The sequence below is a fragment of the Malurus melanocephalus genome, unplaced genomic scaffold (assembly GCF_030028575.1).
Source record: "Malurus melanocephalus ecotype Western Australia unplaced genomic scaffold, MMel_1.1 scaffold_20, whole genome shotgun sequence".
Taxonomy (NCBI): Eukaryota; Metazoa; Chordata; class Aves; order Passeriformes; family Maluridae; genus Malurus; species Malurus melanocephalus.
Genome location: NW_026623252.1, coordinates 962,652 through 988,794, shown reverse-complemented (window position 1 = coordinate 988,794; position 26,143 = coordinate 962,652). Strand labels below are relative to the sequence as shown.

The window sequence follows — 26,143 nt, the reverse complement described above, 5'->3', positions numbered from 1 at the left end:
ATGCAGCTCAAAGGACACCCAGCTACAGGTTCTCACTAAGCCTTTCAGTTCCTTCCTAACTCCTTCTTAACACTGAGAGACCAAGCCAGGAAGCAATCACAAATCTTCTCAGAAGAACAGTAGTGCTGACTTAGGACAAGAAAAACCCTGACAAAAAGTAAGGGATAACAGCTCTACTCTTTGCATTGAGCAAGTTCTTTATGAGAGCTTGGCCTAAAGCCTCCTGAAAKAATGTAGTTCAGTTTAGCACTAATTTACAGATGAACTACAACTAAACTTAAGTCTGCACAACTTCATTTTCATATATAAAACATCCAACTCTYGCACATGGCAGTCCTGTCTGTATGTGAGGCAACACCAGCTGTCATTCACAGGCCAGGGCTATACCAACACAGGAACCTGTGCAGGAAGAAAACACTTATTATTCCCCAGTTTCAGTACCTAGTTCTTGCTGATACTTGGACTTAAGGTCTTCTTTTTCCTTCAGACACTGCTCTTTGATCTTCTCCCACTCCAGCTGGTGGCGGCTTTGCAGAATGGCTACCTCCTGAGCACGTTTGTCATTGAGCATCTCCCGCAGCTCCATGAGGGCAGTCTCCTTCTCTTTCCTCAAGTTGGACTGTGTCAGCTCCAGCTGAGAGGTGTGCATATTGTTTAAGGTCAGGCGTAAAGCTTCCAGTTCAAGGCTGTGCAGTGTCTGCAGTGGAGGAAAAAAGGGTTTCTCCGTCCCCTCTAATGAAATGTGTTCACTTAATGACCAGTTTGACTGTTAAACACCTCTAAGTTTTGCCTTTCTCTACCTGGAGAGTGTTTCTTTGTGGCAGGGACTCCTAAAGAAACCCTTGAAATATGCTGTTATAATGAAATTTGGAGGCTTTCAGTGCAATGGAAAAGGCTTTCCTTACCTGCCTCCTGATTGTAGTAGAGGGATAATTAAAAAGTGGGAGGGGTTCAGTATCCTTTATTTATGTGTTAAACTTGCCAAGACATGAAAAATTAGGAAGTTGCTTTTTCTCTTTTAAAACCATCAATTTAAACATCCAGTTTTCTTCAGAATTCATATTAAAATACGATTGCAGTGAGGATTCTGGAGAACTCTGTTAAAAAATATCTATTTCCATCCACCAAGAGAACACTCCTTTTCCTTTGGTTGCAGCACTATGTGAAAGAGTACACGTAATATCCACAAAAATAAAGGAGAAGGCTCCTTGATTTCTGTGACTGCTGGGCATCATCAACAGTCAGGTAAGCACTACATTAATCACTGAGTTTCCTGGTTTTACCTGGGATTGAAGCTGAGCTTGCTCATGCTCTACTCTGTGTGCGGCTGCCATTTGCTGCCGGAGTTCATCCAAAAGGTGCTCCTGTTCTTCCTTTAGCTCAGCACGGAGCCTCTCCATTTCCTCTGCATGTTTAGCGGTCAGCTCAGAGATTTCACGATCGTGCTCTCGTTCATGCACCTGCGGAGAATACTCAGATGAAAAGCTTTCTTCAAAATATGCTTGTTTAGCCCTGATGACCAGAATTCTCCCTTCCTCCTGACTCCAAACCAAAAAGACCATGAAAAAAAAAAAACAATGAATAGAATTTTGCATCTCTAAAATGTTTACACTGCTTAAATGGAAACRCAAAATGAGTTTATTTTTCCAAAATAAACCAAATTACAGCACGTACCTTTTTTATTACAGCAATCTCTTCCTTTCTTTTTTCTTCCATCTTCTGTTGTTCTTCAACTTTGTCTTTTATTTCAGCATTTAACTCTTCTATCTGAAAGCAGGCATATAAACATTTGCAATGAGTACCTTAAGCATTCTGAAATCCCATGACTCCTGAGTTATCAGGGTTTCCTACCTCTCTCTTGTGTGTCAAACTCACTTCAGCTAATTCTGCAAGGTGCTGCATCTCCATCTTATCCATTTCCTCTTTGTAATGCTTCTCCATCTTGGACTGAGCCTCCTGGGCAGCTTGACAGGACTCCTGMAAGCGAGCCTCAAGTTCCAAATGAGCCTTTTTCAACTGGGCAATTTCTTCAGTCAACTGGCCTTTTTCCTCACTGTATTCAGTAGTCTTTTCCTTTATTTCAGCAGTAAGTTTATTAATTTCTTGGTTGCTGWGGTTTAACCTGTCCTCATAGCTCAGTCTTTCACACTCGTGTATTTCTTTGATGTTTTTCATTTCAGCATTAAGCTCATGGATGTTTTTCTCAAGGTCCTCAATGATGCTAGCATTCTCTGCTAGTGCTTTTTCTGCTTTCACTAGATCCTCCTCCACATTGGATAGTCTCTCTCTTAAGGCTGTTTTTTCCTTCAACAAAAGTTCTAARTTTTGTTCTTTATTATTGATTTCAGCTTTGAGCAGCTCCTGTTCTTTTARCAATGTCTCCTCAGCTGTGGTTTTCTGACCAAGCAGTTCTGCGATTCTCTGGTTTTTAGCCTTCTGAGCATCAAGCTGGCTTTGCATCTGATCCCTTTGACTTTGCAGAGCATCCAACTGACGGCCAAAAAGAGACTGCACTTCACTTGTCACGGAATCAGACGCTGTTTTCTGCTCCTGAACGTCCCTCACTAGCTGCTCCTGAGTTCGCAGCTGCATCATCAACATGTCCCTTTCCTCCTGGAGRTCTTTCACCATTTCTAGCCAGGCAGAGGGGTTTGACACTTGTGTTAGAAATAGCTGGCCTACATCCTCACACTGTGGCTTTATTACAAGCGTGAGTTTATTTTCAAGTTCTTTCTCCTTCTCCATTTTCTGAAGTTCTCTTTTGCAACGGATCTGTGCTTCACGTTCTTCCTCCAGTTCGGCATGCATGTGAGAGAGCTCAGACATGGCTTTTTCCCAGTTTTGAACAGCTTCTTGGGTGCACTGATAAGGCRTTTCCAAGGCTGACTCCTGATGGAGCTGCTCAGTTGGCTTCAGATGTCTCTCTGCTAAATGCAGCATTTCATCATCTTTTATGTTACTATGGTCTCCAATTTTCTTTTGCTGCAGGGAACCATCTGACACAAATGAAACAAAGGCCTCTGCTCTCCCCTCTGCCACTTCAAAAATGTCTTGAGCCAAGCCACTAGAACATGTCCCTTCATCAAGGCTAGAGTTTAATGGGGGAGACATGAAATCTCTGCTGGGTTCTAGGGGCACACTGTTGTCTAACCCATACATACTGCATCTGCCTTCTTCAATGGCATGGCCTTCTGAAGAGCTGGACACATAGGACTCTTCTGGAGTTTCTGTGGAAATGAGGTATTTAGCCAATATACCATCATCACCACTGAAAAGCCCTAGTTCTGACAAGGGCTCTTCAGACAGGTTCTCCCCTTCATTGCTTCCATTATCCTTCGTGATTTCTGAATTCTTAGTTTCTTCTAACTGATCCCTTGAGGAGTCACGCTGGAACTCCAGTTCTCCAAACACTGGCTCATCTCTACCTTCCAGCTGGTGTGCTTGGTCCCACATCTCCTCAAGCCCGGCTTCCTGCATCTGAGACACCCCTGATGAAATCTGGTTTTCTCTCAATTTCAATAACTTCACGTTGGAGCCAATCTCTCCATCATGCTTTTGCCTTACAGCTATACTTTTTTCAGCCTCATAAAGTCGCTTTTCATTTAATTYCTGGATGTAGGAATTCAGTTTCTGAATCTCTTCATTCAAGGACTGTTTTTCTTGTTTATATCGCTGGACTTCCTTCACTTGCTCTTCTGCATCAGAAAGTTGATACTTAAGGCCATCAATCAGATCCTTGTATTTAGTTTCCATTTCAGATTTTTCCCTCTGAAAGTCTTCCCGTTGGTTTTCAAGTTTCTTCCTCAAATTTTCTTTACAAACTTCAGACTCCTGAAGACTTATTTTTAAGTCAATTATTATGCCATTCAAATTTTGAATATGTTCTTCAGAATTCAAAGCACTTAATTCTTTTTTTAACTGTTCAAGTTCATTCTTATGTTTCGAAGCAATTTCTTCTTCCCAGATCTGCTTGGCTTCTGCAATCTCTCTTTTGTAGCACTGCTCCAGCTCATTCCTCAAGCTATCCAACTGTCTGCAAGTATCTTTCTTATGACTGATTTTCAATTCTTCAATACATTGCTGTTCTTTTGCTTTGGATAAGGCCATTTCTTTTTTTAATTCTGTTATTTCTGAGTCCCGGAGAGAAAGTGTGTGCTGTAGTATAGACAAGCCAGATCTTTCTGATGTCAGTAGATCTTGAAGACTTYTAATAAATTGTTCTTTTTCATCTATCCTTTTGTGTAGCTCTTGCACTGTGTCTTTCATATCCTCTTCCATTTGGGCAAGCAGATTTTCTTTATCTTTGGTATTCTTAAGAATAAAACATTACATATAAAATATGCCATGATTTCCTTAAGCCTCATGCTTTTAATTTACATTTGTAAGTAATAGTGTTTAAAGCTTCTATGGCACTACTGGGTACATTGTTAAAGAAAAACAGATATTAAGCTGTTTCTTTCATGTATGCTAATCATCACAATCCTTACAAATTTATTTCTATATAAAAAGACCTTTTTCATTATTATGTCACTACAGTAGATCCAAGTTATCACCAAATTTGAGATACATTTCACGAAACAAAAGAAGTAGGTTTTTACCTTTTGAGAGGACTCCAGCTGTACTTCCAGGTCATGTGCTTTCTCACGCAGCATCTCCAAGTGTGCATTTTGCTCTCTGAGACGATCCTGAAGCAAGGACATTTGCTGCTGCACTTCTAATCCTTCGTTTTTCCCAAGACTYTTACTCCTCAGCATCTCAGTAACCTGAACACATAAAAGGTACTCACAGTCAGGAGAAAGTTTGTATCCAAACAACTCATACACAAGACTCACTGCAAGCATAAAACACACTGCATTTACAGATTTACCCTACATCTTTCATTCTCAATGAATAAAAGTCATCCTAAAAAGGCAGACAACACCTGTAACGTTTTAGATACTATTACTTACTGTAAAGATGCAAATGTTAGATAACTCAACTCTATGGTGAATTATCTAACATCATAAACCTATAAATCTAACATTATGAATCATACTGAATTCCTCCAATATGAAGCAGAACTTCCAATGGACTGGACATGTCATTAAGAGGACAATGAATAAAAACAAGACCAAAGTCTTAAAGTCTTCCCTGCAAAGGATTTAYAGCCCATTACTAGACGCTAAATTTTTTCCTCTCCATGTCCTTCAAATGAAGGAAAAAATTTCTCCCATCAGGGTAACATAAAATATGTTTAATTTAAYTTTTTTATCTTTTTCTCAAGAAGTTGCTAAAACCAAGAAATAACAGTATTTAAGACAGTATTGGTGCTTTCATYTGTTATCAAAGTGGACATGCTTCCACAATGTGCATCCTCTCACTAGACTTACTTAGAACATGCCTGAAATGCTATTTAGAAAATTGATCCCTGTCTTTCAATGGCTTATGGTATAAATCCCAAACACCTGGAGAGTAAACCTMACTTTTACCACATTTTCTTGTTGCAACCCAATTTGTAGATTGAAATTTTTGTTATTTTACAAAATTTCATTTAGCAGTTTACTTTCCAGGCCATAAGCAACTCCTTTAAGATAATTCCTGGACTAAAACACCTCAGCTTTTATTTAAAAAAAAAAAATTAAGCCCCCTTCCCTTTCTATCCAGACCTTTAAGACATGTAATCCCACACAGGGGTTGAATGAAATTAATCTGTGTACCCCATCATCAATTCAGTGGTAAATTACATTGACTCCTCATCTATACTATTTCTTTGCTAGATATACTATAGGTACCTTAATGTTGTGTACTGTTTTWCATCATCTACTGGTAGTTGTTTTAACCTGTGTAGTAACTCTGCTTAAGGTAATTTGTCTGTTAATCTTCTATCAATTCAATAAATATCTCTTTTGATAATTGACCTGAYCTGTCATTCTCAAGAATTTGCTAGGCAGAGCAGTTTAGGTGTAGGTCACCTGAATTTAAGCTGCAGCCAAAATTCTGAACCTAAGGCAGGGCTTATCTAACACTTTCACTTGATCCATAGCACCATTAACATTGTGTAAAATTCCCTAACAAGGGCTTAAGTGATGAACAAAGAAGTGCAATGACCTCCCACAGCATGAGGAAAGCATATGGAAAATACGAGAATATTTCTGGGGCTTCCCTGTAGCAACTGGGACAAAGCCCTGCCTCACCCTGAAATCATTTTCACTGCTGTGCTATAAACTGAACTAGGAAAAGCTATATCATCATCTCAATGTTTTTACATTCATAGTCTAAAGTTGTTCTTGCTCTCTCTGTAAGGACACACAAATTAGAGGACAGGCACACCTGATGTAACTGGAGCTGTAAATCATGGATCTGACCAGCCACATGTGAAGCCTCTTTCTGTAGCTCATCCCTGTCTTTCTTGGCTTGTTGAAGGCAGGTTGTTAACTTCCAGATGATTTCATTCTGCTCTTGAACTGTATTTTCCTATAGGGGTCACAAGAAGTGTGCATTTTTAATATTAAAATATTCTTAACATATTTGGAACCAAGTAGCTTTCCCTGAAGCAAAACTGTTACACTGTAGCTAAACTTCAGTTTTAACCAACTTGCACCAAAGAAATCTGTGTCCAAAGATGATGGCAGGCATGATGGAAGAGGAGTCTTAAACTGATTGCAGAGATGACAAACCTAATCAAAACTGATTTAGAAAACAAATTATGGGATAACAGCAATGAAATTGCTATTTTTACTTCCTAATTTTAGCTCTTATTGGTGTAGAAAACAATCAAGTTTTCAAAAAGGATATAATGAATATTTAGTACCCCCTAAAAGAGTTCCTATCTGCCAGCAATTCCCTTCAGTCATGTGAAGAAGCTAATGAGATAGGACACATTATCCTATTTTATGTTAATCACATTCATCTTTTCAATTTATTTCTCATCAACAGGAAATATCTTTGTTTCCCCAATCCTAGCAGGAGGGAAAAAAAAACCATATAAAGGGGAAAGTAACTAGTATTACAAAGCATCTGGTAATAATTTACCTTTACATAGAACTGCTAGAGACAGGGAATTCAAAATATTATATTTTTAATATTCTGGAAGAGGATGCTGCTTTTTGCAGTACATGTTAGCAATGTGAAATAATTTTCACTAAAAAAAGAAATAGGTTTTTTGAGTCTTGTAGCCTAAATATTTTAGAATGACAATAAAATAGTATTATTGCATTACAGAATTCTATAGAACATACCTGAAGCTGCATAGAATCGTTGTGCTGGGTGAGCTGGTCCCGCAGCTCATCCATCTGTACAGTGAGTCTTTCCACTGCTTCCTGTTTCTCCAGCAGTCTGCTCTCCAGCTCAGTTATCCTCTCCTGACACATCTGAGCATCAGCCTCGCTGTATTCTCCAGCAGAATTTATCCTATCTTTCTTCATAAAAACAAAAAATGCATTTATTCACTAAAACAAAATACCATCTCAGGTTTGTGATTAGTCTGAAAGGAAACTCAGCTTCAACGTTAAGTCCTGGGCAAATTCTACTTTAAAAGTAATTCAACAATGGGACTTCCCACCTAATAGAAATATTATACATATGAAGTCCTTAATTCTAAAAAAATTCAAATTAAAATTTAACATAGATAATACATTTTCCTGATACTTTAAGGCACAAAATTTAAGTAAGAATGTTGTGATTCTATAGCACCAAATGGTGGCAATATGCTATTTCAGCATGCATGGGGATTTAAATACCTCCAGTTGTGAGGCGGGAGGCAGAATACCACAACCTTAAACAAAACTTTTACATCCACCTATGCTGACTGGAGAACAGTCCACCCACAGGAGAAACAACAAAGTAAAGGTCTTGTATTAAAATGAAATTCCTGTGGTTTCTTAGGAGCAATATTGTTTCAATCATTACAGAGGATAGAGTATCTGGTATTTTATTTTAAATATTTTTTGGTTGTATTGTAAGAAACTATTAAGAATGATCCTATGTACCAATTAGAAACATTAAAAACATTCAAATTTCTCTAGTCAAAATCTGTGACTTTATAAAAATTAATTTTCTTAGCAACCAATTTTCACAGCCATGTACATACAGAAAAATGCCTGTTTTATACCACAAAATAKTGGAATCACATCAGTTTTATCATATTGGATAACAATGTTCAATTCATCATTTTAGTAACCAATTATCAGTCTTCTTTCATTTCTATCCAGTATCTTTTACTAGAGATACATCCTTTCATACTTACTTCAGTTGCATGATRATCTAGTGAGTCCCAGCTGGACAAATCAGTTCTAACCTGGTAAATAAACAAATAAAACAAACACTAAATCATAGCTACTTAAATAAAAATAAGGAAAAACAGAACTATTTTGGAAATACTGTAAGCATGAGCCAGAAAGGTCTGTGTTGTGAGAAACTGACTCCCTTGCTAAACCAAGCTAATCTTTCATGGTGAAATGAACTAAATTGCAAAAAACATACAACCAAAATTATTATAAATGCCTACTTAACTTTAAGGCAAAGCCTCAACACTGATGCAACTTTTGATCCTCAGCTGTTGTAACTGGCAAACAGTCGAACAATCTTTAATCTACTGCTAAAAATCAGTAAACTGACAGATTATTTAACAAACATACTAAAACCATTCAGGTAATCACAAAAATAGCACCTTTTTCTGACACACAGATTTAAGACCATTTGATACCTTGAAAGGTGCTTCCCTCTCACTAAATTCRCAACAAGACCAAGATGATGATAGCATTATTTGGAAAAGCCCACAGCTCTCCCTGTATTTTGAATCTGCTTGAAGTAGTTCCCAATGATTACGGCCTCCCTGGAGGTGCCCTCTCCAGATAACCTAGAATTCCAGTTGCTTTACAAACCAGCTATTTTGACAAAAGCTGCTCAGCAGCAGTAAGTGGTTTTCGTTTTTCTTAATTTAAGTTCACATGAATGTGGCAAGCATTTGTAACTGCTATGGCGGAGTGACAAAACACAAGGTTATTCCTCAGTGCAGACACTTGTGTGTAGCTTCATAAAAGCCTTTGCAAAGCTAACATTATGTTGAACATATCCTGAAAGCACCGGGGATGCCCTCACAACAGAAAGCAGGATAACACATKTAAATTCTATCCCACATCACTGCAGGTTTGCAAACACACTGGTTTGATGCTGTTGCGGTATGTTCCGAAAAGACAGCAGCATCTGCAGAGATGCTTTTGGTGCAGAAGGCACCAGCTCTCCAAAATTCTTTGCACAGAGAACTACCGTTAGAGCCACATACCAAAATACATCACACCCAAGCAGAGTCACACCTTAAACAAATCTGGGAAAATAACATCTATGCTGGCTTTTCAATGGCTACTAAGAGCTTGTTGGAATAAATAATAACATTTCAGAAAATATTAAGCATATTTGAGCTGGCAAAGTGAAACAAAACCAAATTATTGCTGTGCATTATAAGGTCCAGGTAGTTTTTCATCTGTTGATCTCCCAATCCAGATTTGCCATTTCATGAAGTCACAGCCATGTAACCATAAGTCTGCCCTAAGAGAARTCCACGGCAGTGAAAGGTGGAAGACTTCAATTTAGCAGGCTAACAGCTCCCTGATAATTCCAGGTGCCCAGGACATAACATGGAGATGTCTTACTCAGTAAATGAGATCACTTTGTAAGAGAGTCAACTATTACAAGTGAAAATACACCAGCTCACTTACCTCCCAAGGTCAGCTAGTGGCCAGCACCAGTGAGCTGACACTCAACTGGATAAAACAGCCAACTGGAACACTTGTGACCTGCAGACAGAGAGGAGCAAAGGCAAGAAATACTAAGGTTTACCTGTGTCTCTGATGTTGCCTCTGGCAGGCTGGTGACTTCAGCCTGACTCTCTAYGCCCTTCCCAGCATCTCTGGCTGCTACTGGGTGCTCTTCCTTCGGAAGGTCATGCGCGTGGACAGCCGAGCCCTTCCTCTTCGTCGCCTTTTTCTGCGACTGCGCGACGTCGCCCTTTGCTTTTCGCTCTCTGTAGTAAGCAAACTGTGCAGGAAAGATTGCAAGAAGTACAGGGAGAGGTAAGCGAGGAAAAAGTAGCAGGACCACAAGATTAACACAGTCATGGGTGACAAAGCTCCTGTCTTGATAAAATATATACATCTGCAGAAAAACTCTTTATCTGCCTACTTTCCACACATTCATAGCATACTGGATAACTGGATAAGCAACAAATCTCACACCAGCACTAAAGGCTCTTTTCCATRCAAGAATCAAAATTTTACTCAGTGAAACTCTGTGTGTCAATCATAATCCAGGACTACAGCAAGACAAATTAGTAAAGGAACGAGTTGTCAATATATTAAAAGCATTAGGAAAAAATAGTAATTGTGCAGTCTTTCTGCAAGACCAGCAAAACCAAGAACCCCCTTGTCATGGTGCCAAAACCAGCACACCCCTACAAATATATCTAAACAGGTCTTTGCCAGCGTAAGCTTTGAGATGAGGATTCACTTCCGTTAATTTTAATGCTCCTTCCCTGTCACCCCCTTAAGAGAACACAGCAAAACTTCCTCGCCAGAAAGCAGTCTCCAGTACATAAATAGAAAATCAATTAAGCCAGGTCATTTTAATTTCTTCTGTTGAAGAATCAGATGCTCTACTTTATCAGGCTATCACAGCTCTACAAAGCCCCAGAGACTTGTAAAGAATGTCACTGACAATTTATTACCCAACTCTCCCTAGCACCTTAAACAGCTTTAAAAGGATTATTGTTATTTTCAACTCTAGTATTTTGTTTAGGCAGCATTTAAAAGTAACATCTCCCCCACAGCATAAATGCAGACATTCTTCTCATAAGTAAAAAGCCTTCTTCAAGGTTAAAACCATAGATTATCAAGTGCAGTGTTATATCATCGTGATAAAATAGTTAACTGATGACTGGATGTAAACATCACTACCAAGTTCTACCTGTAATACATGTGAAAATCCACTGCTTGACAGCTTGGTTTTCCTGTCAAACAGCCACCTTGCAGAAAAATCTTGTCCATTCTTCTCATTCAGTTTGTGAAAAGCATCTAGTTCAGTCCCCTCTCCTTATAGGAACTTCTATTTGATAGCCACTCAACAGGTGMAGTTACACATCTGCTACACCCAGCAGCCTGTTTAAAAGGTGTATTTGTAAAAACACATCAATTCCTTATCAGCTGATAAAATTCTTATGCACAAATTACATTTTTTTTAATATTACTTTCAGTAATTTCTTCAGTTATTAATACTGAAATGCAGTTTAAATAAAGATTGTCAGACCTGTGCCTTTCATAATAAGCAAAATGAGCAGAACCAGTACACAAAGCTGCAGTGAGACACAAACACCATCCTCTGAAATCAGGTGTCAACTCCAGCACTGACTGATGGCAATGTATGTCAAAAAATAGCTATGGCACTAATTAACCTGATAACATGGGGAAACAGGGCAGGAGGAAACCTGCAGAAAAACAGAGTGCAGAGGAAACTGCTGAAGCAGAGGAAAAGGGAAAACAGGAGTCAAACAACCAGAAAAGGGGAAAGGCAGAGAGAGCAGGCACTACAGAGAGCAGTTACTGATTCATGAACAGAGACCAAGTATCTGACTAAAACACCAAGACTTGGCATGACTAAACACCTAAACAGTGAACTTTTAAATACACAGGTCAAAGAAAACAAAATTTATTTTGTCCCATTCACATGCACAAAACATCAAATCATAATACATATGTTGCAAAAATACCTAACACCAAAATTTTATGGAACTACTGGACTTGGTGGAGTGGCTGGAGTCAAACATGCTAGAAATTTATGGGAAAATTTCTATTTAGAGCATATCGGGTTTCCCAAGCCTTTAATCAGCTACATAAAGTTAAATACCATTGTAAGAGAAACTCAAATTCACAGATAACCATCCAACAGGAAGCAGTGAGTGCAAATGTGAAGAAAGCAAGATACAACTGCTCTGCCCTGTCACAGTGAGATCTCATCATGCCCCTTTTGAATGATTTAACCCTCCTTTTGCTTTCTAGAAGCACAAGCAAAGGTGAAAGCTTCACTCTTAGCCAAGATGTAGTCACAGGAATCCTGAGAGCACTGCTCTCCACAGCATCCCAGGCAGCTGTTGTAACACAAGAATACCTTTCTACAGGTACCAATACACTGCAACTTCATTTCACCAGGACCTGTCAATTAAAAGCTGATTAACTACTTCATGTGCTTTAGAAATTAGTACCAAAACCAACACCCAGAGAAAATGGAACAGAGCAGAAAACCACCTCAGCACCAAACAGAAACAGGTTGTTTAAATAAACCTTAGCCTAGCTCTTGGATACAGCAAACATAAACAACAAGTGCTCTTAGACAAAACGCAGAAATATTTTCTAGACCTTCCTCAAAATGATGAGGAAGGAAAACTTCCAGTAAAACCTGAACTCATTTTTCAGCTCCTAACTGTCAAACGGAGGTGGAGCAAAAACTTCACACACCTGAAGTATGGCACAGAGCTCTGTAACTAAGAGGCACAGATGACTAACRTGCAGACTAATTAATGTAAGGTAGAAAAAACACAAGGAGAAAAAAGCAGCATTGAACAGTCAGGCTTGTTCTGTAACTCAATTACTAACCTGGCTATCAGTACTGCATTTATCAAAAACAGGAATCTGAAGTACCYGATACAGTCAGTACTTAGCTGCCAATTACAATCTCCAATTTATATAAGAGTTGCCATTATCATTATTAGTCGACGATAACTTAAATGCATCTCAATAATGGCATTTTTACTCTTATATGAAAAGGAATAATGTAAATACTGGTTTGAAAAAGAAAACATTCGCATCATATTTCTTTGCCAAGTCATTGCTTAGCAGACTAAAACCTAAGGATGCTAAAGATAAAATAATTAATTTTTTGGAGAGTGGGGGTGAGGCAAAAAGCCCTCAACAGTTCACACCTCCAGACTGAAGCAGTACTAAACTGCTTCACTGCACAGGTTGCTACAACAGAAGCCTTTCACATATTAACCTGCCTCACTCCTGTCCCCTGCTGTCAGATCACCTGTGCAGGGATGTGTAGAGATGGTTCAGGACACTGAACACTTGTGCCAGACCAGAGATGGGATCACCTTAAGCTGCTCTAGGCTGCACCACAGGAAGGAAAACCTGTACTTGCTCATGGTTCACCCTCCCTTTCAAAACTGCACTGTTCCCACGAGGAAGGGAGCACAAAGAAAACTAGRAAAAAAGAAAAGCACAAGACTGAAAAAGGGGAAATGCCCTCTGGGTGGTTTTTGRAAGCTGCCTGGTGCCCACAATCTGGCAGCCAAGGAATGGATCTCTGTGACTTTAATCAGCAAAGGAAGCACTACATTTATCTCTGCCTCCCTAAAACCCTTCCTCTCCTCTCATCATACCATGCAGTATCAACATCGATGRGGCTGCTGACAATTTTTTTTAATGGGAAGAGATRGATTGAGCACACTGTATGAAAAATGCAACACTGTCTCTGCACGTACAACTTGAAACATAAACTAAATCTCTACTTTATTTTTAATGGCAAAAAAMCAGTTGTCCAACAGGTGGGAACTAATAACTTTGTCAAATTAAGTCTGTCAACACTTTTCTAATCTAAACAGGTCCTGCACCTGGAATTAACTTACGAAAGGGCAGGATCTGGAAAGACCTGGCAAAGATGGGTCCAAACTTCCCAAATGCAGCYTCAGGCAGCTCTGCAGACCCTGGGCAGCCTCAGCTATCCCTGTATAGCTTAGCCCCATGCCAGTCCTACTGCAATGGTGAGAACAGGGGAATGCTTTAGCCRCAGACTGGCAACCCTTATTCAGCCMGAAGGGAAATAKGACAAAAYCAGCTCCAAAMCCAGTAAAAATGCYGAATTAAAAGGAAAGTWACCAGGTATTTYCAACCAGCTCCTKGAACATCATTACCAAAACAAAGCAGAAGTTTTTATGTAAGAGGGCTAGTACACAATCAGTGTTAAATACATGGCTGCAGGTAAGAATTACTTGGAGAACATTATCTTGATATATCAACCTTATCCTGTGAGCTCTACACAGTCCCTAAACTATATACAAGTGAAAACACCTAAATGCTCAAAGTTTATGAAGTGTTTGCTCGCGGCGTGACTGGAAACCAACAAACCGAGCCCAGSTCTCTGCTAACCCACCTGCGGAACACACAGGCAAGAGAATGAGCCGGTGGAGTAATAAAACAACACCTGTTCTTTGGGATCCTCAACTGGAAAAGCAGCATTCCCACAAGTAACTGAATCCTAGGTAAAAATGGRAGAGCTGGGAGGAGRAAAAAAMCAAACCAAAACARAGCCTGAAARAAGGCAYATGYACTGCTGTCAGCTGTTCTGTGTTTACCCGAGGTGATGTTTCTGTACCTGTGTGGCGGGCTGGGAGCCTGGCAGGCAGYCTGCACTCAGCAGCCCCGCTGGGCACGGTTTTGCAGCAGAACCGCGGTGCCAGGGGGGCCCCTCAGGGCTCTGGGCACAGTCCCGGGCCGGCAGCGGCCCCGTGTCTGTCCGCACCTCGCACCCAACCCCGAGTGCGGCACGGAACCCGCCACTGCGGGGACAGACCCGGGCCGGGCTGAGGCGAAGCCGGCCCCCGGCCCCCCAGCCCTCTGAGCGCGCCGGGACCGGGGAGGGGGCAACCTCCGCCCAGCCGGGACCCCTCCACCTCACCTTGGCCCTGCCATCCTCCAGCTTGCGCCTCCGCGGCTCCTGCTGCGCCTCCATGCGGGTGCGGGGCCAGCGCGCAGCTCCCGCGCTGTCAGAGCGGCGGCGGCGGCACAGGCTCGSTCATGGCCGCCCCGGCCGCTCCCCGCCCGCCGCCGCGCCAGCCACACCGCGGGGGCGGAGCCCTGCGCCCATTGGYCACAGCGCCCAACGCAGCGCGGCCGCCGACCAATGGGAACAGCCCTCCTCTGCCGGGCCACGCCCACTCCCGCTAAATGGCTCCTGGGATACCGCGGGCAAGGCGGTGCGAGCGCCCGGCCCCGCCCCCTCCGCGGCGCCCACCAATGGGAGCGGCCCGCGCCSTTTCAAAAGGGCCGCTGGCTCCGCCCAGCACGGGAGACAGCCAATAGGAAACGGGATCGGGCGGCAGCCAATGGAGGTGGGGCTGGAGGCAGCCAATAGGGTGTGGGGGCGGGGCCCGGCCCGCGGGTTGGTGGCCCTGCTCCCGCCTTTTCGTTTATTTATAAAGTTTTAGCAAACAAATAAATTAATGTTCATTGGCTCTAAGTTCCATGATTTTTTCAGTAATCAGTACTCTATCCTCTGTTGCTTATTGATTTCTCGCTCTTCATGCTAATTTGGTCTCCCTTCTTTAGTCCTGTTACCATCCTTTTTTCAGATGGAGAAAACTTTTCTCCAACTTTCAGGCCTTAATTTCTGGTACATTCCAGTTACTCCAATGTCATTCAAGGGCCATAAATTTAAGATCCCAGATGTCCAGTCTTCAGCTCCTTTTGGCTCTGCTTATTGRAGCTACAAAACTAGCGGCTTCTTTGTATTTTGAATTCATTAAATTCTAAAAATACATCTTYAGTGGAATCTTACTTGGAGCAGTGTGCTGGATTAGCAAGGCTTTCTCCAAACATGAGAAAGCCCATCTGCATGCAGGGCTGAGTTAAGGTCAAGCTTTATCTCTTTGCAGAGGTTTCTGGGTTCAATATTTCTGGTTTTCTTCTTCATGAACAATTTTACTCTTCTAAGGAAGAGTGAAAGTTTTGGTGAGCAAATGATGCTCATGGTAGATCTGATGCTGAGAATGGGCTCCTAAGGCTAATTCAGGTCATCTCCTGCTTTGTCAGCTCTTGAGGGGTTTATTTGTTTTTCCTGGTAGTGCTGTCATGCTCTCTGATYTCATAGCCAGGATTCTGATATTGTCCCCAGCCAATACTGAAAGATAAAGTCTGATTTATGAGATTTCTTAGCAAACACTTGCAAGGATGGGRCARCCACAACTTYTCTGGGCAACCTGTGCCAGGGCCTCACAGAGAAAAMCTTTKTYCCAATATCYAATYCAARYCTAMTCTCTGTCAGTGGGAAGCCATTCCCCCTTGTCYCATCTCTCCAGGCCCTYRTAAATTGTCTCTCCATCTTTCTTGTAGTCTCCCTTCAGATATGGGAAGGCCACAATTACRCCACCCCAAAGTTTCTCTTTTCCAGGCTGATCAATCCCAATTCTCTCAGGCATTCTTCATAGCACARTTGCTCTAYCCCTCTAATCATCTTGGTTATCATCACAACCTCTTTTAAAATTGTGTTTTGGAACTTGTAGAAATTGACACTAAGGGTATAAAATAACAAAATCAATAAAAGGCATCAAAGGAATGCAATAATTCTTCAATGGACCTCACCCGGTTATCTAATCTGTTCTTGTATCTGAGGAGTCCTACAATGGTTGTACAATGTTCAGCATATTTGTTTTTAATTGTTTGTAAACAACTTCTGTGAAAGCTTTTCCTTTGACAGCTGCTCCATCATTTCCCTTAGTGGATAATTAAGATTCTTTCCCCCCGGTTTTTATCAGATTTTCCTCTTCCTCATTAAGCCAAATGCTCCCATTTTTTCCAGAAAGAACCTCCCCACCCCACCCTGTTCTTGATTGTATCCTCTCAATTATTTAAGAATAAGTCTATCCTCACCACCTACTTCCTAATTAAACAAAGCCAATTCTTTCAAGTCTTCCTTAGAACCTACATTTTGTAAATGYATCCTTCTTTTTTTTTCTGGACTTTCTGAAACCACCACCTCTAAAAATAGGCACAGTGTCCAAACTGTGACTTCAGCCCTGCTAAATAGAGCAGAATAATTATCTCCTGTGAGGTACATGTAACACTCCTGTAATTCCCTTGCAGGATTAAATTTGTCTGGCTTTGTGCTTTTGAATCCTCATGCTCAAGTGTGATCCCTTGTTTGGGATCCAGKGTAGCTATAGATCCCTTTCAGCAAGATCTCCTTGTGTGTGGCTGGCGCATTCCTGACACCTCATTAGTGGGCTGTAAGATGTCCCAAGAATGGGGATCACACTGTGTCCAAGGCATCCGTAAGTGTGGGAAAAGAGAGATCCCTCAGCAGGTTTGCTGGAAAGCATTTTTTTTTTTTGCCTGGTATAGGATTTCCTCTGGGATACCTGTCACAGCATGCAAAAATTTCCTTTCCTTTCCTCTTCAGTAAATTTAGTTGCTTAACACTGGTGTTGTATTTTTAATAGAATACTTATACCTGGTTCTTTTTTTTTTTTTTCAAACTTCYTTGTATTCCTCTATTCATACTGCAATGAAGGCTCTAGAAATTTAACTTTTAGGAGCACTTTGCTGAATCAGTTGATGGTAGAATAATCACCTCAATACTGAAGCCCGAAAATCAGCTATAAATAAAACCCCATAGACTGGTGTCTATAGAGCAGGTATTATTCTTTAATGCAGCACTGGAGGTGAGGGGGATCTCTCCACCTAACTCATCCACCTTTGTCAAGTGTTGTGTCTTATTTCTACAATGAGTATTGCTTAATACTGCTGTGTCACCATAGCATCATCATATACACATCCTGAACTAATTTACATAAGGTTACCTCATGGTTATAAATAGTTTTTCTGTACTGTGCTTGCACTGACCACATTTAGGTGGCCTTGGGGGATCTTCTTTGATGAAGGCTCAAGGTCTTCCTTGCATCTGTACTTTTCAACTTTTCCTTTGGAGCATGCACAGTTATGGTGTTCTTGGGCTTTCTGGATCTAACCAGTCTCAATTCTTCATCTTTTATTTATTTTTTTTCTTGTCCACTACTGTGCCGGGCGTTCGCTTTACCAAAGATAAACACAAGCTTCTGTGCCTCGAGATGAAATTGTTTGTTATGTATTGACTTTACAAACTTAGCAACCAGGTTGCAGGCACGAAACTCTGAGCTCATTAGAAGGCTCTACCAACACAGAGGCCAGGCTTAGTGAYGCTGCCAGGGGAAGGATAGCAACTATTAGGAATAGACAAATTAATATTCCTCAGTTGCCCTCCTGTGAGCATCACAACCTGCAGCACAAAAGTGTGTTGAGAGAAGCTGTGTCTGTGATGTTGTGAATGCTTGTCCTTGTTTTTACCTGGGACTGAATCTGAAGCTTTTATCTTCTCTCAATTTCCACTCGTATTACTGTTTTTTAATAATGGAATTATTCTATGAAGATCGTGGAGAGGATAAAAATGAGCTCTGAAAACATATCTGCCTCTATTTAGCTTTTTAACCTGTTTTTAACTGCCTGCTCTTCCAGGAGACAATGGCAGATCCTTCAGTGGTGGATCACCTGACACGTCTGAAACTCAAACTCCTAGAAAAGGTAAGGGAATAATTCTGCAGTGGTCACCTTTGCTCTGCTGTTTGGTCTTGCACGTTTAAGCATTAACACTGTATTTTAAAATAGTATAATGCTACTAAGATACACTGAGGGATGTCCTACTTACTGTCACTGTCTTAAATAACATTGCACAAGTTTATGTGGACCTATGCTAAATTGAATTGGCTTTGATTTTATGGGAGATGTCACCAGTTAGCTCAAAGCCAGTTTGACGGACAAAGTTTTGGAATAAATCTTGGGTAAAGAGGATCTCAGATTGTTTTAAGGCAATTTTATGTCTGCTTTCACATAAGATGCGTTGCCTGGTCAGACCTTTGCTGAACCAGGTGTCCAGATCTTGGACTATCAGGCATGCCTAAACTGAATGTTATCAAGTTCTTCATAGGATGCAGCTCTCTGCCCTACAAAATAAATTTATATATATATATATATCTCCTGATTAACCATGCTATCAATTTTCAGGTCTGGAATAGTCTGCACAGATGGAAGCATGATTATTCTGTGATGTCACTAGATTTGTAGTGAGACATTTTATACATCTTTAAGAACCTCCATTTGTCTCCACTTCTGCTTTATTTCCTCCATCCCAAGCCTGTGCCATAAGGTAGGCTTGGAAATCCTCATAAGCTTTTCTGCCTGACTTATAACCCATTCTGGTTATGGTTCTGCCAACAGAGACTAGAAAATGAACAGGAGAACCTAGAGAAGATGGARTCATCTCTCCCCGCTGCGAGTAAGAGAAGCATTTGTTCTAATTGGGGGCATACTTTGGAAAGGGCTTGGTTATGTTCCCAGGCGTGAGTTCCTCAGGAGATTTTCCCCTCTCCTCCCTAACAGCTGTGAGCTAACTTCTTTTTACCTTTTGAATTTCTTTACCTATTTTTTCCTTACCAAGGGAAGTGAACAAGCAGTTGAGCACCAACATAAGGTGACTTCCTGCTCAGGTATCCTGTGCAGCCTCCTCAGCTGCAGCTGCTGGCTCCTAAACTGATGGTGATCCAGGCTGTCCTAGCTATTACTCCTAGGAGTGAGCCCCTCTTGTAGTCCATCTGTTTGCTTGGCTTTGATCCTGAAAAGGCAGGAGGAACCCTTCATTTCTTTCCATGGCACAGGCACCATTTATAATTATATTATCTATGGATTCAAAGCTACCAGTAGAAGCTTCATGATATTTTTAGATTGTATTCTGGGCTCCTGTTCATTGATCTGATGCACAAATGGTTGGAAACTTCTAATGCTGTGGCCGAAACCAAACGAACAGGTATAACAACTTAGTTTCAAAATACRGAATGGTGCATTCCAGAGCAGATGCCAGGCACGGCTCCAAAGTGTCTGAAAAGTGTCTTGCTTATTTTCATTTCAAGTGAGTTCAAAATCAACAGCGTGTGAAAAGGAAGTTGATTCAGAACAAAAGAGAAACRGAAAAGTTGACATTCAAACCTGAGTTTGTTTCGAGCTGTTACAACGGACAGACATCCTCTGCACACACAGGGTACATCTAGAAACTTTCAGGCTGAAAGAGATGCCCAAGCCAGTAGGTTTAAAATGGGGCTTTAGAAAGTGATCTAAAGAGTTTCTTTTCAGAGAAGGTGTTTGCCTTTGTAGAGCTGCTGGACAGCTGTGACTGCACATGGCATAAAGTCATTGTCCATGTGTGTATTTGACAAGGAAAGTCACCAAAGCCTTTTGTGGAAGAACTCAAGCAATCTGATATCACATTTTCCACATTAATATCATRATACAGGTGCTATAACAGCTCTGTCTTTGTGATTCTTTGAGATGATAATGGACTTTTCCTCTTCTAGGGAACAGACCCGAGAACATGCTCCAAAGTGCCCTGAGGAGAAGGAAAGACCTGCTGCAGGAGCTTAGGGTAAGAGCCCTCCCTGTGGCCAGAAAGGGCCCAGCTACCTGCACACCCATCACTGATGTGGATTCAGTGTTTTCCTGTCCTYTAGTCTGGGGCTGGGCAGGATTTATTGCTCTGCTGCTTTGGAACACRAAGGCTGGGCTAGCTGATCAGGGAGAGGCCCTGGGGAGCAGCTTGGCTCTCCTCACTGCAGCTGTGGAAGCTTTTACCTGCTCCAGGTACTCGGTGGGATGGCTCAGATTGTCCTGAGCTGCTGCATCATGAGCTTTCTGTGCCAAAATGCAAAGAYGGGATTTTTAGTAGTGCCAAAGTAGGGACAATACTGACTGTTGCTTATTGCTGGTTTGTGGAGGATACCAACTATTAATGAAATGTTTTCCCAGACTTTTGGTAGCTTTTTCGGTACATTTTTCCCCAATCCTTTTTGCTTACACTTCAAGGTATGTGAAGGGAAGGAAAACTTTCTTTATGCTTACACAGGCAGTAGCAGTGCCCTGCTGCAGGTTCCCAGGGGCCAATCCCAGAGAGCACAATCATACTGTCTGCCTTGCTGTGACCAGATTTTCTTTAAGAAAAGACTTGATTTTGTAGGAGCAGCATCTTCTGGAGGAGCTTTCAAGGCCACCTGCACCATCTGGGGGAGACTGTCATAACCACAGAGCTGCCCTCCCACAAATCTACCAGATCCCCTTTCCAGCTTCCCAAGTGGAGCCACCAAGGATTATCCAGCAGGCTGTAAGGATTGTCTCCTGAAAATACCCCTAGSACTGTGTCAGTCTGAGCTGACAACCTCTTGGGAGCTGTGTGGAATTGCTCATCCCACAGAAAGGAAAGATGTGCCTCTTGCTCTTTTATGGGATCCTTGCTGCCCTCAGCAAAACCTAAGGGGAAATCCTCTTGCAAATAAGGCCCAAAATTAATAGTGGGAATGGTTTACCCTTAGAACAAGATGGCAAAAGGAGTGGCAGGGCTGCTCCAGCCCTTCAGCCAGTTCCTAATGCACATCACTGTCTGCTCATGCAGCCCACAGCCTCAAGAGCTTCTCCATGAGGATCCCAGGTTTTTCTGAAGCCTAAGCACATGACAGCCCTTCCCACAGGTGGGGGAGCTTGCCAAATCCAGCCCTGTCTCCTCTGTTTTCCTTCCTGTTGCAGATGCCACCTCAGCCTGCCACCATCATCCAGCAGCTGCCTCAGCCATCSCCTGTGATCTCACAGATTCCCCCAGCCCAGCCCTTCACAGTGCCACGCTCTGGGAGCATTAAAGAAGGTACCAAACTCTGCATGGAGCAGCCAGCTCCTGTCACCTGGAGAGGGCAGGACAGCTGCCATGCCAAGGGGAGGGGATGTGGGGTGGTGTCCAAGCTGGTCAGTGATGTGCTGTTCCATGAGCTGGTGAAGCTCTGGGAGCTGCACTCGGTAARTGGGATGGGTACAGTTGTGAGAGGCTTTCAGACAAACTCCTATCACTAAAACTAAAGAAAAAGGAACTACAAACTCAAGGGAAGCTTTGGAAAGCAAAACAGCTCAACTCATGGCACTGAGTAATATTAAAAAAGTCAAAATCATGCACAGGGATGATTCCAGAATTAGCAAACAGGCTTCTAAAATGTGRTTTTATCCTTTTGTTCCTTCCTAACATGCTGTTCAATCTCCTCAGGCTTTTATTTGTGCCCTGTGTTTGGAAACAAGACAGAACATCTGAAAGTGTTRTTCTAAATATAGTGCAATGCCCATAAAGAGTTTGTTTTTAAACACAGGTGGGTGCTACTGTGAAATAATACAAGAACTAAAACCTGGGATGACTTCCCTGGCTCAGCCTTCAGCCAAAGGTTCATCCCACACAGGAATCCTCAGKCATGAAACTGCAATATTTCTCAGCTCATGCTTCATCTAAGTGTCTGTATTTTTGAATCAGGGTTTATTTCCATAACCAAAATAGTCCCAATCCACTCATGACTTTTCTGAAGCTGCTATATGTACACTACTTTTTGTACAATCAGTAAAAAGGAAAATGAGTTGCTTTCTCTATTGTTTCCCTTTTTTTCTCCTCTCCCTCTTCACTTCTCCCCAAATTAGTTACACTGCACAAGTCCTTTGTGATGCCACAGATCACGTAAGGAGATTTGATGTGCATGAAATGRCAGTTTGAGGGTTGGACTTGATGATGTTAAAGGTCTTTTCCAGCCTTTGTGGTTCTATGAATCAGTGGACTCTCAAGGTGGCACTGCAATATCACATAAATTTGAAGGAACCTCTCACATGGAAAGCAATGATGAGGGGCTGAAGCAATGGGGAGCACGGCCTGGAGCGTGTCCATGCTGGAATAATCCACATCTCAACTCTTCTCCATCCTGCCATTCAGCACTGCCAGGGGTGTGGGCTTSCAGGGAAAGCAACAGACAGAGGATCCTCAGCAGCAGCTTTCTTGTAGAAGGGAGGAGAAACAGGAAAGCTGGGATGACCAATCCCATTCATAGACGTTAACTTTGCACTCTCTGGGGAAATAATGCCAATATTCTTCCTTTGCCGTGGGTGCAGTGACCAGGCTGTGTGCTGGAGGGCACTGCCTATCATGATGCTGCTTGGCAGTAGTGGACACAGCTCTTGTTTTCTTCTCTTCCCAGACATGGTGGAGATGATGCTGATGCAGAACGCTCAGATGCACCAGATCATGATGCAGAACATGATGCTGAAGGCCCTGCCACCCACAGCACTTGCACAGCTTGGGGGAGCCGGCTCTGCCCCGCTCCAGCACACACAGCAGGTACCAACCCCAGTCTGGAGGGCATCCTCACCCACACCAGGCAATGGCTCATCTCCCTGGGAGACCTATACAAAACACACAGGGAGCTGGGAGAGAGCCAGAGTCTGCGGAGGACACTGCACCTTAGGGAAGGTGGCAGAGGAAGAGCATGCCCTGATGGCCAYCTTCCTCCCCAGGCCATTCTGTCATTCTGCATTTCCCTGGCAATGACTGATGGAATAAATTGGAGGCAGTGGGGGCTGAATATCAGGTGAAATCTGAAGTCATCAGGTGTTTTTGGCCCTTTGGAACTTGCAGACTCTTCTCCAGACACATCCCAAAGGTCTTTCCTTTCCCAAGGATGCAGGCTCGGGTTTCTGCATCCCCCCTTTTGTCTCTCTCCAACAAGGACCTCCAGCACGGACCCCTGGCTGTGAAAGCAGAGAGGCCCGTGGTGCACCACCATCACCATTACCCTCCCACAGGGGTGTTCCCAGTGCCCCCCAGCAGCTTCCCATCCACACCCCCAGCGCAGCAGTGGAGCAGCAGCTCTGCCCATCCTGTGTAAGTAAGCAGGCAGYGGTGATGTACACTTGGAGCCCTTCYTCCCTGCCYGGGATGGGTGGCAAGGCTGATTGTGGAGTAAATGTGGGGATCTGACAAAGATCACAGAGCTCCCACTCTGCCATGCTGCATTGCTCTGCTCTGCAGGGTCTCTCACCCCACCTTTTGGGTCTTCCTGTGAACCCAGCAGTCATCTGCTTAATAAGGCAGGGGCTGGGGAGGGGGGAACTTTATTACATTCAGGCTAAGGTTCCCCGCAGGATTTATGTTCCTAAAGCACTGCTGAGACATTTGCTAATCAGAAATTCCTGGGGAAAAAAAGCCCCAAACCACCAGCTAAGAAAAATGGTACAAAGGGAGGGCAGTGTCAGAAATAATGCTGAGCCTTTGCCATAAGCCTGTGCTTGCAGCTGAAGGGTGGGGGTTTCAAGTGCAGAAATGGATGAACTTCTCCCCAGGGTGCACCCAGGTCTGTAGAGCCCTTGAGCCCTGTGCAGAGGTCACAGCCAACTCCTCCAGGGGCTCAGTTGCTTTGTGCCCTCCTCTGAGCTTGTCCTGCTTGGCTTCCTAGGCTAGGAAGTTCTTAAATGCCAAGGCTGGTAAAGAAATGCACCTTGGTAGAGCGTTGAAGGGTGGTGACACGGGGACACACTGTCAGTGAACAGAAGGACAGGATGAAAGCAGTTGCAGCCTTGGGCATGGGTGACCCGCTGGCAGGGGTATCTGTACAGTCCTCTTTAGCAGAGGTTTTGAATTCCTGAACAGATTATTTACCTAATGGGATTATAAGGGATGAACATTTCTACCTATTTCCCTTTGACACGGGTTTGTAATCTGAACCAGTAAAGAACTCATGGCTCCTGTCAGGATCAGTGTAATTCAGATGTTTGCAGAAATCAGTAAAGATCTTGCCATGGCCTTTAAATGATATTCTTCCTCTTCTTCAGCTGCCTTCCACCACAAGGTGTGAGACCAAACACATCCTATTGCAGCTGCAGMACTGCTGGCTGTTACTGAACACAATAATCCTGTTTTTCTTGTTGCAGGTGGCCCACATACTGACAGTACAGGATCCTCTGCAAGTGGACTATAGCCTTTGTAAAATCAATAAAATCCTGATGTTCTTCCTCAACCATTGGCGTGTCTTTTTCTTCAGTAATGTAAATTGAGCACTTTTCCCTCCTTTACTTTTCCCACTAGTTTTCAGAGAGTAAGCTTTAAGCCATGTCCGTGCTATCCTGGTCTTAATTTTATTTATGACTGCTTAAATGGCTCACTCAGGGTTTTTATTAGCAACACTTTCTCATGCTCTCAGCAGCCCTGGTTTTGCTTTATATAGAAAGATCAACAGTGATTTTGTAGCACTTTCTCGATATCTTCCCACCTTCTTCTGTTTTTAAAGTGGAGAACATCTGTACACTGGGTTTGCCTGATGCAGTTTGTGAGTGAGTCTGATTAAGAAAGCCCAGGGACCTAAATGTTGTTTGGAATGAAGAAAAGATAGTAATTGTCACTGCTGGAAGCTAATGGTGTGCTGTCTGTGCTCCAAAAACAATTAATGAATAATTTATTTACTAAGTAAAACCTACCTTGCTCTTTGCCCTCTCTGCTCTGTTGTCTATGAGATTCTTATTGCTCTCTACAACTTCTCACTCTCTACAACCACCTGAAAGAGGAAATGTCCTCAAGTTGTGCTACAGGAGAAATTAGGAAGAAATTCTTAGCTGAAAACATTGTCAGGCATTGGAAGAGGCTGCTCAGGGAAGCATTTGAGTCCTCCCCCATCCCTGGTCTTTAATAGTCATGTAGGTGTTGCATTTAGGGTCATGGCTTAGTGGCGTGCTTGGCAGTGCTTGGTCTCRATGCTCTTAGAGGGCTTTTYCTACCTTAACAATTCTATGAGCCAAATCTGCCGGTGCCAGGCAGGTTTAGCAATAAATTATGCTCRGTGTATGTAAATGTCTGCACTTTCACTGTCTGCTGTTTAATTATTGTATGTTGGCTCTAACTGGCTCCTCCCTTTTCAATCTGGGCAGCACTGGCTCAGCAGAGCATTTCCTCCAAGGATGGGCATGTGAAAAGGTGCCTGCAGAGATGTCTCCTCATAGCCTTGTCCAAGTCCTGGAAAGCTTCTGCAGAGCAGGCATGGACCCTCTCCTCAGCATCACACCCAAAATGCCTGGGCCACACGCAGCTTCCTTGGAGAAAAGATGTCCTCAAAGGTGGGATGAGGCTCCTGGCAAGCAGTGTGGCTCACATCCCACCCTTAGGAGAGAGTCTGTGAGGCTCCAGAAGTCACTGCACATTGTCCCACCACTGCCTCTTCAGCTGCAGCCCAGTGAAGCACCAGCAAAAGCCTGGCAGATGAAAGTTCTCCTCCTGCTCTGTGTGTGYTCCTTGGAGACTGGACCAGGATTGCTCTACAGTTTCCCAAAGAGACCTTTGGATAGAGCCTGATGGAATAACACCAAATTCCCATCTCTGCTGGGAGAGGGTGTCAGGCTGACTCCCTGATAGTCTCTGGGCTGGGAGTTAAACTTTAATATAAGCTGGGGGAGAAGAACCCAGGCATGACTCAGCCACCCACATT

General features: G+C 42.7%; 2 protein-coding genes across 8 annotated transcripts in view; one reads left to right on the top strand and one right to left on the bottom strand.

Annotated features, from left to right (window-relative positions):
- The window catches only part of PCNT (pericentrin), a 61,441-nt gene extending 46,607 nt beyond the window's left edge, over positions 1-14,834 (bottom strand). For 4 of the 7 annotated variants that reach the window (XM_057389824.1, XM_057389825.1, XM_057389830.1 and 1 more), the window contains exons 1-10: positions 14,701-14,834; positions 9,817-10,014; positions 8,225-8,275; positions 7,218-7,397; positions 6,310-6,453; positions 4,599-4,763; positions 1,852-4,311; positions 1,675-1,767; positions 1,284-1,460; positions 442-697 (exon numbers count right to left, since the gene is read on the bottom strand). In XM_057389824.1, coding sequence (XP_057245807.1) covers positions 442-697; positions 1,284-1,460; positions 1,675-1,767; positions 1,852-4,311; positions 4,599-4,763; positions 6,310-6,453; positions 7,218-7,397; positions 8,225-8,275; positions 9,817-10,014; positions 14,701-14,754 — 3,778 coding nt within the window. In that variant the 5' untranslated portion in view covers positions 14,755-14,834. The remainder of the gene's footprint in view (positions 1-441; positions 698-1,283; positions 1,461-1,674; positions 1,768-1,851; positions 4,312-4,598; positions 4,764-6,309; positions 6,454-7,217; positions 7,398-8,224; positions 8,276-9,816; positions 10,015-14,700) is intronic. The other 3 variants (XM_057389828.1, XM_057389827.1, XM_057389831.1) reach the window with 3 other exon arrangements.
- Positions 14,835-18,290: 3,456 nt separating this feature from the next.
- Positions 18,291-24,615, top strand: CUNH21orf58 (chromosome unknown C21orf58 homolog). The gene is made up of 8 exons (XM_057389796.1): positions 18,291-18,356; positions 19,050-19,107; positions 20,180-20,247; positions 20,836-20,979; positions 21,399-21,513; positions 22,871-23,010; positions 23,399-23,553; positions 24,600-24,615. The coding sequence occupies exons 1-8, from the start codon at positions 18,297-18,299 to the stop codon at positions 24,613-24,615; spliced, it is 756 nt and encodes a 251-aa protein (XP_057245779.1). The 5' UTR covers positions 18,291-18,296.
- Positions 24,616-26,143: the final 1,528 nt, after the last annotated feature.